The 13,125-nt window shown below is 40.3% G+C and overlaps 1 protein-coding gene across 1 annotated transcript in view; it reads left to right on the top strand.

The window, feature by feature from the left end:
• The window catches only part of SPON1 (spondin 1), a 312,814-nt gene that overhangs the window by 83,437 nt on the left and 216,252 nt on the right, over window positions 1-13,125 (top strand). The window contains exon 3 of the mRNA XM_054440180.1: window positions 1,721-1,854. Within this exon, the coding sequence (XP_054296155.1) occupies window positions 1,721-1,854 (134 nt within the window). The remainder of the gene's footprint in view (window positions 1-1,720; window positions 1,855-13,125) is intronic.

Raw genomic sequence — 13,125 nt, 5'->3', positions numbered from 1 at the left:
AGATATTTGTAAATGTTGAGGTACTCCTGTCTAGAAAATCCCCCAAAACGGAAAGAAAAAGACAATAAAATCCACTGGCAAAGATTTTGAGTAGAAAATTTGCAGAAAGGCAAACCTGATAAATTTGTGAAGATGATCAAATGTAGTAATATTAAAATAAGATACTACGTTATAAGCATCAGATTGGAAACAATTAGAAAGTCCAGTAATAACAAGTATTGGTGAGGATATGGAGGAAATTAGGAACACTAGTAGATAGCTGATAGAATAAAAGGTATAGCTATTCTGCAGTACTTAGTGAAATTAATATGACTATACCCACAACTTAGCAATCCTACTACATTATCAATCTTGCTGAGAAACTCTGATCACAAGTACAGCAGCATGAGGTTCTTCATTACATCAATATTTGTGGAGACAAGGAACTAGAAGTCAGCTAAGTGCCCCTCACTGGAAGAATGGTTACGTAAAATGTGATCTATGCATATAATGGAGTACTAGGCAACAGTCATAAACAAATTACATTTACATGTAGTAACAATGATATAGCTCAAAAGTGTAAAGTTGAATGAAAGAACCATTAAAACACAAAACAATTCTAAATAACACAGACACACTCAGAACAACACACGTTAAATACTTAGGAGTGAGTGCTAAGTAGAGGAGGAAAAATGGAAGTAGGATAAAGAGTATAAAGATAAAAAGTAATAGAAAATGGTCTTTACTTTGTCCAGTGATAAAATTATATGATAAGCTATGGAGTTTGAGTGACTTCATTCCTTCTGTCTGTTGTCCTAAAAAGAAAAGGAATTTTTAAAAGTAAAATAAATACAATATAGGTACAATAATTTAATAAGATTCTGTTTTGAAGATTAATTCAGATAAAGCACTTAACTTAGTGCCTAGCACATATTAAACACTCAATGAATGTTATCTATTAATGCTATCAACACTATTCATGATACAGCTACTACCAATCCATTGGAGTTGGCACTTAAAACCAATTGGATTTAGATTATTTTCCCCCAAAAGATCCTTTCAGGTCTAATATACTATAGTTCTGCAAGAGGGATAGGGAAATACCACAGGAGGCCCAGAAGCAACAGGTAGGAGAAGAGATGGAACATCCTTGGGGAATGGGAAAGGCTACCATCTTGTTTGTAGCATCATAGGAAACTTTGATGGTTAATTTGGGAGAATACTGATTAGTAAATACAATGCACAGATTAAGGAAGTAGGAACTGTGCTAGTAAAAAGTGCTATGAAGCTGGGAGACTTTATATACTTTGCTATACTTCCTCCAAAAGGGTGTTTTAACATTTTAAGTTATAAAATTGTAGCTGAGTTACAAAGTTTTGCTATGCAGTGTTTGATTTGGATTACCCCTCCCCCATTCTCCTTCTTCCCCAAAGTGGGACACAGGTTGTTCTATTGAAATAAGCAAGATCATCACCTAGTGGTTAATTCCTCCAAGTGCTGACACAAGATTTGGTCCCAGAGAGCAAAGATATGCCCAATCTGTGTCCTCATACAATGTTAATTCATTCAACAAGTGTTGACTGGGACTTTATGCCAAGCACTGTTCTGGTGCCTGGGGATACAGAGTTGCTAACATAAAATGACAAGTTTAAAAATAAAGTTAAGGAAGTACCAACTTAGAAGCTTAAGCGCTCTCTCAAAATGATGTTGCATGTATTTATTTCCCACTGGTTTTCCGTAGATCATAGATGAAGAAGAAACTCAGTTTATGAGCAATTGCCCTGTTGCAGTCACTGAAAGCACTCCACGGAGGAGGACGCGGATCCAGGTGTTTTGGATAGCGCCACCAGCAGGAACAGGCTGCGTGATTCTGAAGTAAGTAAACATGGAATCCTTCCCTGCAGTTTATCAAAGACTTTGTGGTGTGATTGCAGGGAAAAAAAAAAAAAAAGTTCTTTACTGAGCATCAGAAAGCTGCATCATCTCTCTGCCGTCCCTTATCTGAATTCTCAATAGCACCATAGACTATCATTGGTGAAGTGCTCCATAAAGATTCATTTGCTAGAATCTCTATTTTCATCAAATAGGATGATTCTCCTGGCCACCCTGTCCTACTAGAGATAATTATATTAGGGCTGGTTAAGAAAAATTACAAACCAGGTGAAGATAATCTTTGACTTTTTCCACCTAGAATTTAACACTTTTTCTTTTCTCAGAACATTCAGCACCTAGAATCCTTAAACTCTGCTTAGGCTGCCCTGAGACCCACATGTGACCTTCCTTAGCCCTGAGCTCTGCTTTATGATGCTATCTTCTTCCTTGCCCATCAAAATGGCCCTCTGGTGCCCCTTCCTGTCTGGCCTCCTGACCCTCCTTTCAGTGAGTTATCATAGGTGATAAAAGGTATTAACCAGCCAAAACAGTTTTCCTCTGAAAGGTAGTATTGTCTCAAACCTGTTTCTCCAAACTTATGTGCCACAGAATGATGGTTTGGGAAATGGAAATAGATGGGCAGGAAAACGATTTCTGTGGTCAAATGTTTGCAAAAGGCTGTGTACTAGATATCCTTCTTACAGATTCATAATACTAGCATAATGAAGTTTTTGCAAAGTCCTGGCAAAAAAAAAAATCTGTTATTTGGCTTCACCCAGTATTTATGGTGATATCTATTAACATTCACAGTTTGGTGAAACACAGCCATAATCTATTTTAAATAGGTTTGAAGTCCTATATGAAATGATGCTGAGAATGTTAGGATTTCATATCAGCAAATTAGTCATGGGTAGATGGACAGGGTTCCAGTCCTGGCATCCAAGAAGTCACTTTTTTTTTTTTTAATGGAAGTAGGCACTGAAACCTTCCCAACAGCCTTTCTCTTTTTTAAATCCTCGAAGGTCTTATTTATGTATTTGGTTCATTTGTCAAATATAGTCATTTTGACAGACTTACAACTGTGGTTAACTCCAGCGCACCCCTGAGGAGATCCCGATAAGAAAGCCCACCTAGGCATTGCAGTACCTGCAGTTCTTAGACTTCCACTGTGCTTGGCTTATGGAAAAAACCCCACAGAGTCTCTGAGGCATCTGTCCATTGTCGAGACTCAGCCCTGTCATTGTCTGGCCTCCCTTTGCCGCCATCTGTCTGGACATTATTTATTTCTTTCTTAGTTTAATGCAAGCTAAGCATCCTTCCTCAGATTCCTTGAGCAGTTTGGCTCTTGGCATTAATCTACACTGGTCATTAAGAAAAAATCAGTAGAATTTTAAAACATGAAATCATATCTATAAATGTCAATATATAACATGTCTATAGTATCTAGTTAAAATGTGGGAGATGGCCTTGTGGAAATGAACAAAGACCCCTGAAATGAGAACAGAGACTGTGTGTTCAGAGCCTGTTGTATAACAAGGGAGTCAGCTGCCATTACTAGCATTTGGCAGAGTCTCAAAGGCAGGCAGAGGACTGGGAAAGCCTTCTAGTGAAAACAAGAGAAGACTGATTGGAGGTTCCTTGGCATGAGGAAGCTGGAGGCAGGCTAACTACAAGTGGAGCATCTTATGTGATTGGTTTGGAGGGCGTATTTGGCTTCCTCTGGTTAGTTCTGAGTTGAAAGTGGGGGAGGTGGTAAGGGCAAAAAATAGAGCAGTTGACAGTTCCTTGGACAAATCCTGATATTCTGTGTCAATTGCTGGGGCCCAGAGACTGGGGGTCAGAGTACTATGGTCACTGTGATAAATAACCTTGCTATTGTCTGTTAGTAAATTCACTCTTAGCCCAGCGACTGGGTTCCCAGCTTGGCCCTCAGTGCCCATCCCACTACCCATGACAGCCCAATGGCTCCACAGAGCCTGGAGCTCTAAAAAAGATGGGCTGAAAATGTCAGATCTGTGTGAAGAGTCTTCCTGCTCTAAAAGCTCTCATCCCTCTGGCCCAGATCTCTGGTTTTCTTTGATTCATTGTTCTTACAACCCAGAAGCATTAGATCTTTTTGGTGGAAGCCAGAAAGGCATCTCTTGTTTACCCATTAACAATCAACGTATGTGTACATATGTTTATCCATTAATATGTATGGCTTATTCATTTGCTCATTCTTCCAACAAAGCAACTGAGCTTCTATTAGCCCAGGCATCCAGGATATACACAATGGAGTTATGTTCTTGACCCTGGAGGTTCTTACAAGTCAAATAAGGGAGAGAGAAAAAGTCAACCAATGCTTTCTGTGTACCAAGAACTCAGCGCACATCTAGCAGGCTTTGTCTAATTTGATCTTCACAGAAAACTACTCCCATTTTACAGAGGAGGAGACAGGCCCTGGGGAAATTAGGCAAGTTTTTTAAAGTCATGAATCCATGTAATATTAAAGTCCATGTTCTGCCTTTCTTTTATTTATTTTTTCTCTGAAGAAATCATATATAAGCTACAACTATTTATTAAAGAAATAGTAATTGTATGGGCAGGACATAAATGCATTCACATTGTAAAATTTCAAACAATACAAAAAGTAGTAAAATACAGAAAAATACAGAATAAAGAAAAAGTTAAAGATCCATGGCATCTTGGCTGGGCACAGTGGCTCATGCCTCTAATCCCAGCACTTTGGAAGGCTGAGGCAAGCAGATCACTTGAGGTAAGGAGTTCAAGACCAGCCTGGTCAACATGGCAAAACCCCGTCTTTACTAAAAATACAAAAATTAGCTGAGCGTGGTGGTGCACACCTGTAGTCCCAGATACTCGGGAGGCTGAGGCAGGAGAATAACTTGAATCTGAGGGGTGGCAGTTGCAGTGAGCTGAGACTGTGCCACTGCACTCCAGCCTGGGTGACAGAGTGAAACCCCATCTCAAATAAATAAACAAACAAATAAAATCCATAGCATCTCTCTCAATTCCAGTTTTCTACACAAAGGCAATAATAGAATCAATTTGGTTTGTATGCTTTAGACTTATCTCTGCTTTTACATTCACGAAGGTAATCATAAAAGCACATAGTTTCATTCCTGTGAGAATTTAAGGTTACACAAATGGTATCATGTTATATGTAATGTCCTGAACTTGAATGGTTTTTCACTAAATAAGATGTATTAGAGATATGTCTGGGTCAGTACATACAAAGCTACCTCTTTTTGTTTTTTAACTGCTGCATGTCTATAGTATGGATGTTAATTATTCCAAAGTTAATGGACATTTAGATTGTTTCTGGTGTCTTACTATGACAAATAATGTTATGATGAATATCCTGATACTTGCCTATTGAGCAAATTTCCAAGTTTTTATCCACAGTAGATGCCAAGAAATGGGATCATAAGGGATGTACATTTATAATTTTATTAGATGCTGCCAGATTTTTCTCCAGAAAGCTTGCCAACTTAAACACTCTCCCTGACTGTGAACAAGACAGCCTAAATCTTTACTTGCTCAATGGCACTTCGTATTATCAATCTTTAAGATTCATAAAGATTGTGTGAATGGCCCATTGATATTCTTGTCCATTTTTTAGTAATCTGTCTTTTAAAAATTGATTTACATGGCCGGGCGTGGTGGCTCTTGCTTGTAATCCCAGCACTTTGGGAGGCCGAGGGGGGCAGATCGCCTGAGGTCAGGAGTTCGAGACCAGCCTGGCCAACATGGTGAAACCCCGTCTCTTCTAAAAATACAAAAATTAGCCAGGTATGGTGGCATGCGCCTGTAATGCCAGCTACTCAGGAGGCCGAGGCAGGAGAATCACTTGAACCCAGGAGACGGAGGTTGCAGTGAGCCGAGATCCTGCCACTGCCATTCAGTCTGGGGGACAGAGTGAGACTCCATCTAAAAAAATAATAATAATAATTTAATTATATATTTAATTTTGTTTTAATATATATAAATATTATATTTAAAATATAGCTTATAAAATGTTTTTATAAATATATGTAAAGACATCTTATATATTTACATACATATAAAATAATTTGATTTATTTAGAACATATTTATGTTTAAAATTGCCCTTTAGGTAGTCCAGATAATGACACTTTGTTGTAAATTTCAAATATTTCTCTCCACCTTTCTTTTAACTTTGCTTGTGGTTGTCTAATCAGCCAAAAGTTTGAAATTTTTATGTAATCAAAAGTATCCATCCTTTCCTTTATGAATTTTGATTTTATGTCTTGTTCAAAAATAATTTTCCTATGCCTAAGGCTATAAATATATTCCCATATTTTATAGATTTTAAAATAAATGTAGGTCTTTAATCTTCCTGGAATTTAATGTTGTGAATGATATGATATTAATAAGCTACCACAGAAAATAGATGGCATGCTCAAAATGAGGTGCCAGAGGAAAGTTTAATAAGGGTCTATTTACAATGGTGGGGGCAAAATAACAGTGAAGGAGGGCTATACAAGGAGGGCCTGAAGAATCAAAAGGAAAAGGCAGAGAGGATGGGGTAGAGAGGACCACCCCTTTACAGGAGCTAAGACCTTTGGTTAAGAGAAGCAACTAGCCTCAGGTACCCCAACCCTACTTCTTTCTCTAATTCCTTGTGGGCTCTCCCTTTGGTGTGGTTCCAACTACAGGAACATAGAGCCCATTGATATAATCTTTACGGAGTATTCTCAGTCTTTAACTAGGGGGCAGAAGAGTAGAGCAGGTATCCAGAGGAACAAATCAAAGATATCCACCACAGATGGGAAATTGAAATCTACCAATTTTTCCCCAAATGGGTAGTTGTCCCCCATCCATTTATCAAATAGTTTATTCTTTCCTTGATGGGCTGAGATGCTACTTCATTAAATGCAAAATTTTTATACAGGTCTGGTCCATTCTGTTGATCTTTTTATGTATTCTTCCATGAAACCCACACCATTTTATAGTGTAAAATGGTTATGTTTTGATAGCAAGTCATTGCTCATTAGTCTTCTAGTTCAAACTGTTCATGGTCATTCAAGCAGATTTCTAATTGCTGACAAATCGTAGAATAAGTTTGTTGTGTTTGATAAAAAATCATTTTGGGATTTCGAATGGCTTTGCACTGAATTAATAGTTTCCCAGAATACATAAGATGTATTCTCAGTCAAAAACATGGAATGTTTCATATTTATGTTGGTCTTTCGTATCCTTCTTAAAATTTTGTAATTTTCCTTCATTTAGATTGCACATTCTTGAGAGGCTTTTTCCCCATATAGGTAATTTATAGTTTTATTTCTTTTGTGAATGGGATCTTTGTCTTTTTGTGCTTTCTAATCATTGATCCCTTGTGTTTAGAAAAGCTATCGATTTTTGTACCTTAAGTTTGAATTTGGACACTGCTGAACTCTCTTGGTAGTTCTAATGGCTTATTCTTTCATTCTTTTGGGATTGTCGATGTAAATGATCATATCTTAAAATAATGAATATGTATATATATACCTTTTGTTTCTTTTTTATGTTTTAGTTTATTATCTAGCACCTCTAGTACAGTATTACATAGTAGTATTCATGCTTATTCCAGATTTTAATGGGAACACTATTTTACTTTTAAGTGTAATATTCAGTATTACAGATTTCAAATCAGTGCCTTTAATCAAGTTGAGGAAGACCCTTTAGCTAAGAAACTTCCCTTCTTTATCATGTTGAAGGTGTTATTTGGGAAACCAACCAACCAGTATTCCATGTGTAAGAGTAAGGCAAGAAGTATATGCACCCAGAGTATACCAGACATTGAGAAAGATTCAGGGTATAAACAATGATCCTGACTTTCAAAACACTTTCAGTCTAGTTGTGATGTAAATTAAAATATTTATGCAAAAGCTAGCAAACCGAAGACAGATATTAATGGGGGACAAATTAAACATGGTAAGAGTTCAGAGAGGAGATGAATGAGAAATGGAAAAATCAGAGCCTCTTGGAAAGGTTAGCAGTTACATCTTGAAGATAGTGTTAGGGTTTGGATAAAAGGAAAGAAGGGAAGAGGTTATTCCAGGTAAAAGGGGTGGACAAAGTGAAAGCAAACATGGCAGCCCTAGAAGACAGTAGGTAGACCTTTCAAGATTAAAAAGCCTTTGGGGCCAAAATCCATTGCTAAATCATAGAGTCCCTCCGATGTCAACAGGAAGAGATTGAACTTGATTCTAGAGTAGTTGAGGGAGCCATTAGTAGTTATTAAACAGTAGACTGACACACTGGGAGGAATGTTCATTAAAAAGTTAGTAAGGGTGGGCCAGGTGTGGTGGCTCACGCCTGTAATCCCAGCATTTTGGGAGGCTGAGGTGGGCAGATCACCTGAGGTCAGGAGTCTGAGACCAGCCTGGCCAACATGGTGAAACCCTGTCTCTACTACAAATACAAAATTAGCCAGGTGTGGTGGCGCATGCCTGTAATCCCAGCTACTTGGGAGGCTGAGGCAGGAGAATCGCTTGAACCCAGGAGGTGGAGGTTGCATTGAGCGGAAATCATGCCATTACACTCCAGCCTGGGCAACAAGAGCGAAACCTCATCTCAAAACAAACAAACAAACAGGTTAGTAAGGATACTTACATCTGGCAGCAAAGTTCAGGACAGATAAAAAGGGGGATACCAACTGTGCTGCAGAGCCCTCACTTGTAAAAAGGAGCATTTGTGTTGTGGTGTTTGAGTAATATTCCTGGGAGAAGGCAGCCTAGTAGATAAGCTGCACAGACTGATGAATGTCTATAGATGACAGCTCTGAAGCCCACGTCGCTGGTTGTGTTCCTTTTGCCCAGGAGTTCTGGGAAGGAAAATACATAGCAATTATGACTTTCCTTTTGGCACAAACCTGACACCATTTCCATTTTCCATTTGGATGCAAAGCTTTGAACATTTCTAAATTACAGACTTTCCAGGCAGCCCTCCTTATAGCCTTCTCTCTACAAATGAGTGACCCAGCACTTAAAGTTTCCCTGGCATATGCTACAATGCTGCAAGAATGCTGCAAACCATCATAGACAAGTAGCAATTGATTAAAAGAAAAAGCCCCCATGAGTAGAATAAATGTTTACAGACCCCACCAGAAGGAAGTTCCGTACCCTTGAGTCTACCAAAATTTTATCTCGTGAAGTGATCCTCTGTTTCCATGGATTTGTTACCTTTGGATAGATTTCCAACACTTACTTGTCCCTTCTTGGAAGGGTCTGAGATGTAGATCATCCTTCTCCTGAGAACACATTCATTTGGTAAACCATCAGGAAATTCACTCTTAGGAAACAGTGGTTGGTACAAGGCAGACATAAGAGACAAGAGCCAGGCACTGTTCTGGGTGCACTACAAATACTTATTTCATCCTCATAGCAACCCTATGAAGTAGATATGAAGGAGGAAGCTGAGGCACAGAGAGGTTCAGTAATGTTCCCAAGGTCACAGAGTAAGTGACAGAGTTGGGATTCAAACAGAAGCATCTGGGCTCCCAAGTCTGTGATCTTCATATTGTACTCTGCCATCTCAGTCTGATGCCACAGGGTCAGGTTGAACTCTGACTCTTCTCTCCCTCCAACATCATTAGAGCCAGATCTTGGCTCTTTTTTATCACTTGCTCTACATTCATTGCCTAATTCACAGACACTTCTTGCCTTACTCTTACAGAAACCTCCTAACTGATCACTCCAGTTCCTTACCCTCTGGTCCTCCTCACGCTGGTATAAGACTTGCTGTCCTCAGGCCCATCTGAGTCACACCACTTACCTAACACTTGAACAGGGCTCCCCAGCACCTTCAGATAAAGTCCAAATCCTGATCAGAGCATATAAGGGTGCCTATGACCTTCACCAGGTCCCTCACCAGCCTTCCACTGCATCTCTCTCTGAACTCTGAATCCTCCCCAGCCTTTCTTGTCTGTCCATTCCCTTGGTAGCACTTACTGAACACCTCCTGCGTGCAGGCAGTAAGGACACAGAGGCTGCCTTTGAGGTTGGCACAGTCTAGGGAAAATCATGAACATACAAATTGGGTCCACAGCCCTTCATCCACAAACTGAAATCCAGAAAGCTCTAAAATCCAAAAGATTTTTCATAACTCATTTAGGGCCAAAACCTGCCCTAAACTGCCCCAAAGTTACGTATGGTCTTTTTGTGAACATATTAATGTGTTTGATGGTGAGATGCTGTCCCAGACCCTGATGGGGGCATTACAAGATACATGGAATGTGTACTATATTATTCAAAATATTCTTAATTTCAAAACGTATCTGGCCTCAGGTCTATCAGAGAAAGGACCTTGGCCCTGTTGATGCAATCCAGGGTGGGAAATTCAGTAATGGAAGCATCACTCAGGGTGCTTAGGCAACCCTCTGGCAGGACTGGGTTTCATGTAAATGTTAAAAAGAAGCAATTCATTTCTAGTGAATTGCTAGTGAAATAACCTATTCCCAGCTGCAGCTGCTACAAGATATGAGAACTCATTCAATGTTTCTCACCACCAAAGAATAAAGTCAAAATTCCTTAGCACAGTGTCTAACTCTGTATATTTCAAGCCACCTTTACAACCTTATTTGTAGGAACTCCTCCCCACACAGGACTCTGAGCTTCATGAAGGCATAGATCAATTTCACTCTTCTTTGTGGTCATAATGTAGGTCAGCAAATCACTGCTCATGGGCCAAAACTGGTCCACTGCCTGTTTTTGTAAATAAAGTTTTATTGGAACACAGTCACGTTAATTGATTTATGTACTGTTAGAGCTCTATCAAGCTATAGTAGCAGAACTTAAAAGTTGCAATGGAGACCATATGGCCTGCAAAGCCTAAAATATTTATCTGGCCCTTTATAGAAAAAGTTTACTGACTCCTGTTCTAATGTACACTCCAGCATCAGGAACTCAATAATTATTGATTCTTGTCCTAGGTTCTTCTAAAAGCCCAGCTGAGACCTAAGTTTATAAGCAGGTAGTTTATTTGGGAAATGATCCCAGGGAGCAAGAGTGAAGGGTGGGGGTGGTGATTTGGTCAAGTGTTATTGACTTGGCCACCAATGCAGGCCACTGGTGTTTGACCCCAGTTGGGGCCTTTGGAGAAGGCTTATGACATGTGTCTCAGAACAGTGTGCCCGGGGTAACCGGGGAAGCCACTATCCATTGGCCTCCATCCTTCATTAATCAAAGGTGGCCGCCTAGCATTAACTCTCTTCCACTTCTGAGATGCATACATGTGAGTATTATTAAGATTCTGAACACTTGCTGCAGTATCAGAGAAGCTCTGGGACAGGAATCAAGTGGTACACCATGCAGGCAAGATGTGCATCATCCCATTGCAGTGGGGGCAGAGATGGTCAAAGTCTGTACAGAGTTGGTCACTGCAATAGTGGTTGGAGTCAGAGTTGTGCTGAGAGGATGTGAAGAGGTGTGTAGAATTGCCTATTATGGTCTGAATATTTTGTGTCCACCCCAAAATCCATTTGTTGAAGTTTAATCCCCATTGTGATGGTATTTGGAGGTGGTACTTTTGTGCTATAATTAGATCAAGAGGGTGAAGCCCTCGAAAATGGGATTAGTGCCCTTATAAAAAGACATACAGGGACAGATGTGGTGGCTCACACCTGTAGTCCCAACACTTTGAGAAGCCAAGGTGGGAGGATCGTTTGAGTCCAGGACTTCGAGACCAGCCTGGGAATCATAGTGAGACCTCGTCTCTACAAAAAATAAACAAAATTAGCTTGGTGTGCTGGTGAGAGCCTATAGTCCCAGCTACTCAGGAGACTAAGGTGGGAGGATTGCTGGAGCCCAGGAGATTGAGGCTTCAATGAGCTGAGATGGCACCACTGCACTCCAGTCTAGGAGACATAGTGAGACCCTGTCTCAGAAAAAAAAAAAAAAAAGAGACAGGGCTTCCTTTCTCTCTCTGTCATTCACTATGTGAGGACAAGAGGAGATGGTCATCTTTAAACCATGAAGAGGGCCTTTACAGGGCACTGAATATGCTGGCACCTTGATCTTAGACTTTCCAGCCCCCAGGACTGTGAGAAATAAATTCTGTTTATAAGCTACTCAGTTTATGATATTGTATTTTGTTATAACAGCCTGAATAGACTAAGACAGTGCCCAATACATTGATTAATCAAATAATAAGTAGCTTATATTTATTGCTAAGCACTATGCTAAATGCATTGCATGTCTTATCTATGTCTTATGTAATTCTCATAAAAGCCCTATAGAATTTTCACTATATTATTCCCATTTTGTTCTTAAGAAAGCTGACATTTAGACAGTTGATGTAAAGTAATGAGGCTTGGGACTTCAACTCACTTCTGCCCGACTCCAAAGCCCTAATCACCACTAAGCTACACTGACTGAGCTTGACTCCCCTCCCCGCAGCTCCTGCCCACCTTCTGCCTCAGCAGGTCTGTCAAGAGTAGGAAAGAGCCCTTCCTATAACCAGGGGTTGAAGGTCACCTGTGGGGTGAGATATTGTTCCCCAAGTGAGGAAACTAAATGTCACTTAGAAAATGGAAAACAAGCCCAGGGAAACTGGCAAGAGAAAGACTTGTTAGTGGGAAGAGAGGATGAGTATTAAGAAGCAATTAGCTAGCACTCATAATACTTTGTAATTTCGTAGGGCTCACTAACTCTTTTTATCTTCAAAGAAAGTAACAGAAAACCACATGCAATGACTCCATGTGTGATTTAGAGGAAAATGGCAGGGTTAGAAGGATCTGATGTGGCTGGGGTGAAGCTTACCCCCCAATTTTTCTGGCATTAGGTAGCAAGAGGAACTACAGGCTCCTTTGTTGTAAGTCAGGGTGGTTTTACTTCAGGCAGCCTAGAACCTCAGCAACCCTGACCAGGGAGGAAGCAAGGAGTCAACAGAAAAGGGACTAGGAAACCCCTGAACCAGCTAAAGTGTCAGATTCTTGGGAGAGCAGTTGGAAAGAGCAATGCCATGGCTAAATGGAAACATGTGCCTGAATAGGAAGACTCAGATACCCCAGAATCTGCCATCCAACAGGTGGAATCCAGATGCCAGAGGTTCTCGGGATGCCAGTGGGAGCGTGGCTCCAGGGGATCAGTCCAATGGCAGCAGAGTTTCATTCAACGCTGAGATCCCAGGTGCAGGATCCAGCCCCCAGGGGAGAAAACTGGAAAGAATTAAATAGGAAGTACAGGCTGCCGAGGAACAGGCCCTAGACAGAGCTCTAGGCACAGCAGTAAACTGAAGCTTGGTGGGAAGACTAAAGCACTGCCAGATTGCG

Source organism: Pongo pygmaeus, chromosome 9 (assembly GCF_028885625.2).
Source record: "Pongo pygmaeus isolate AG05252 chromosome 9, NHGRI_mPonPyg2-v2.0_pri, whole genome shotgun sequence".
In the NCBI taxonomy this organism is placed as follows: Eukaryota; Metazoa; Chordata; class Mammalia; order Primates; family Hominidae; genus Pongo; species Pongo pygmaeus.
This window is presented reverse-complemented; position numbering and strand designations above follow the sequence as displayed.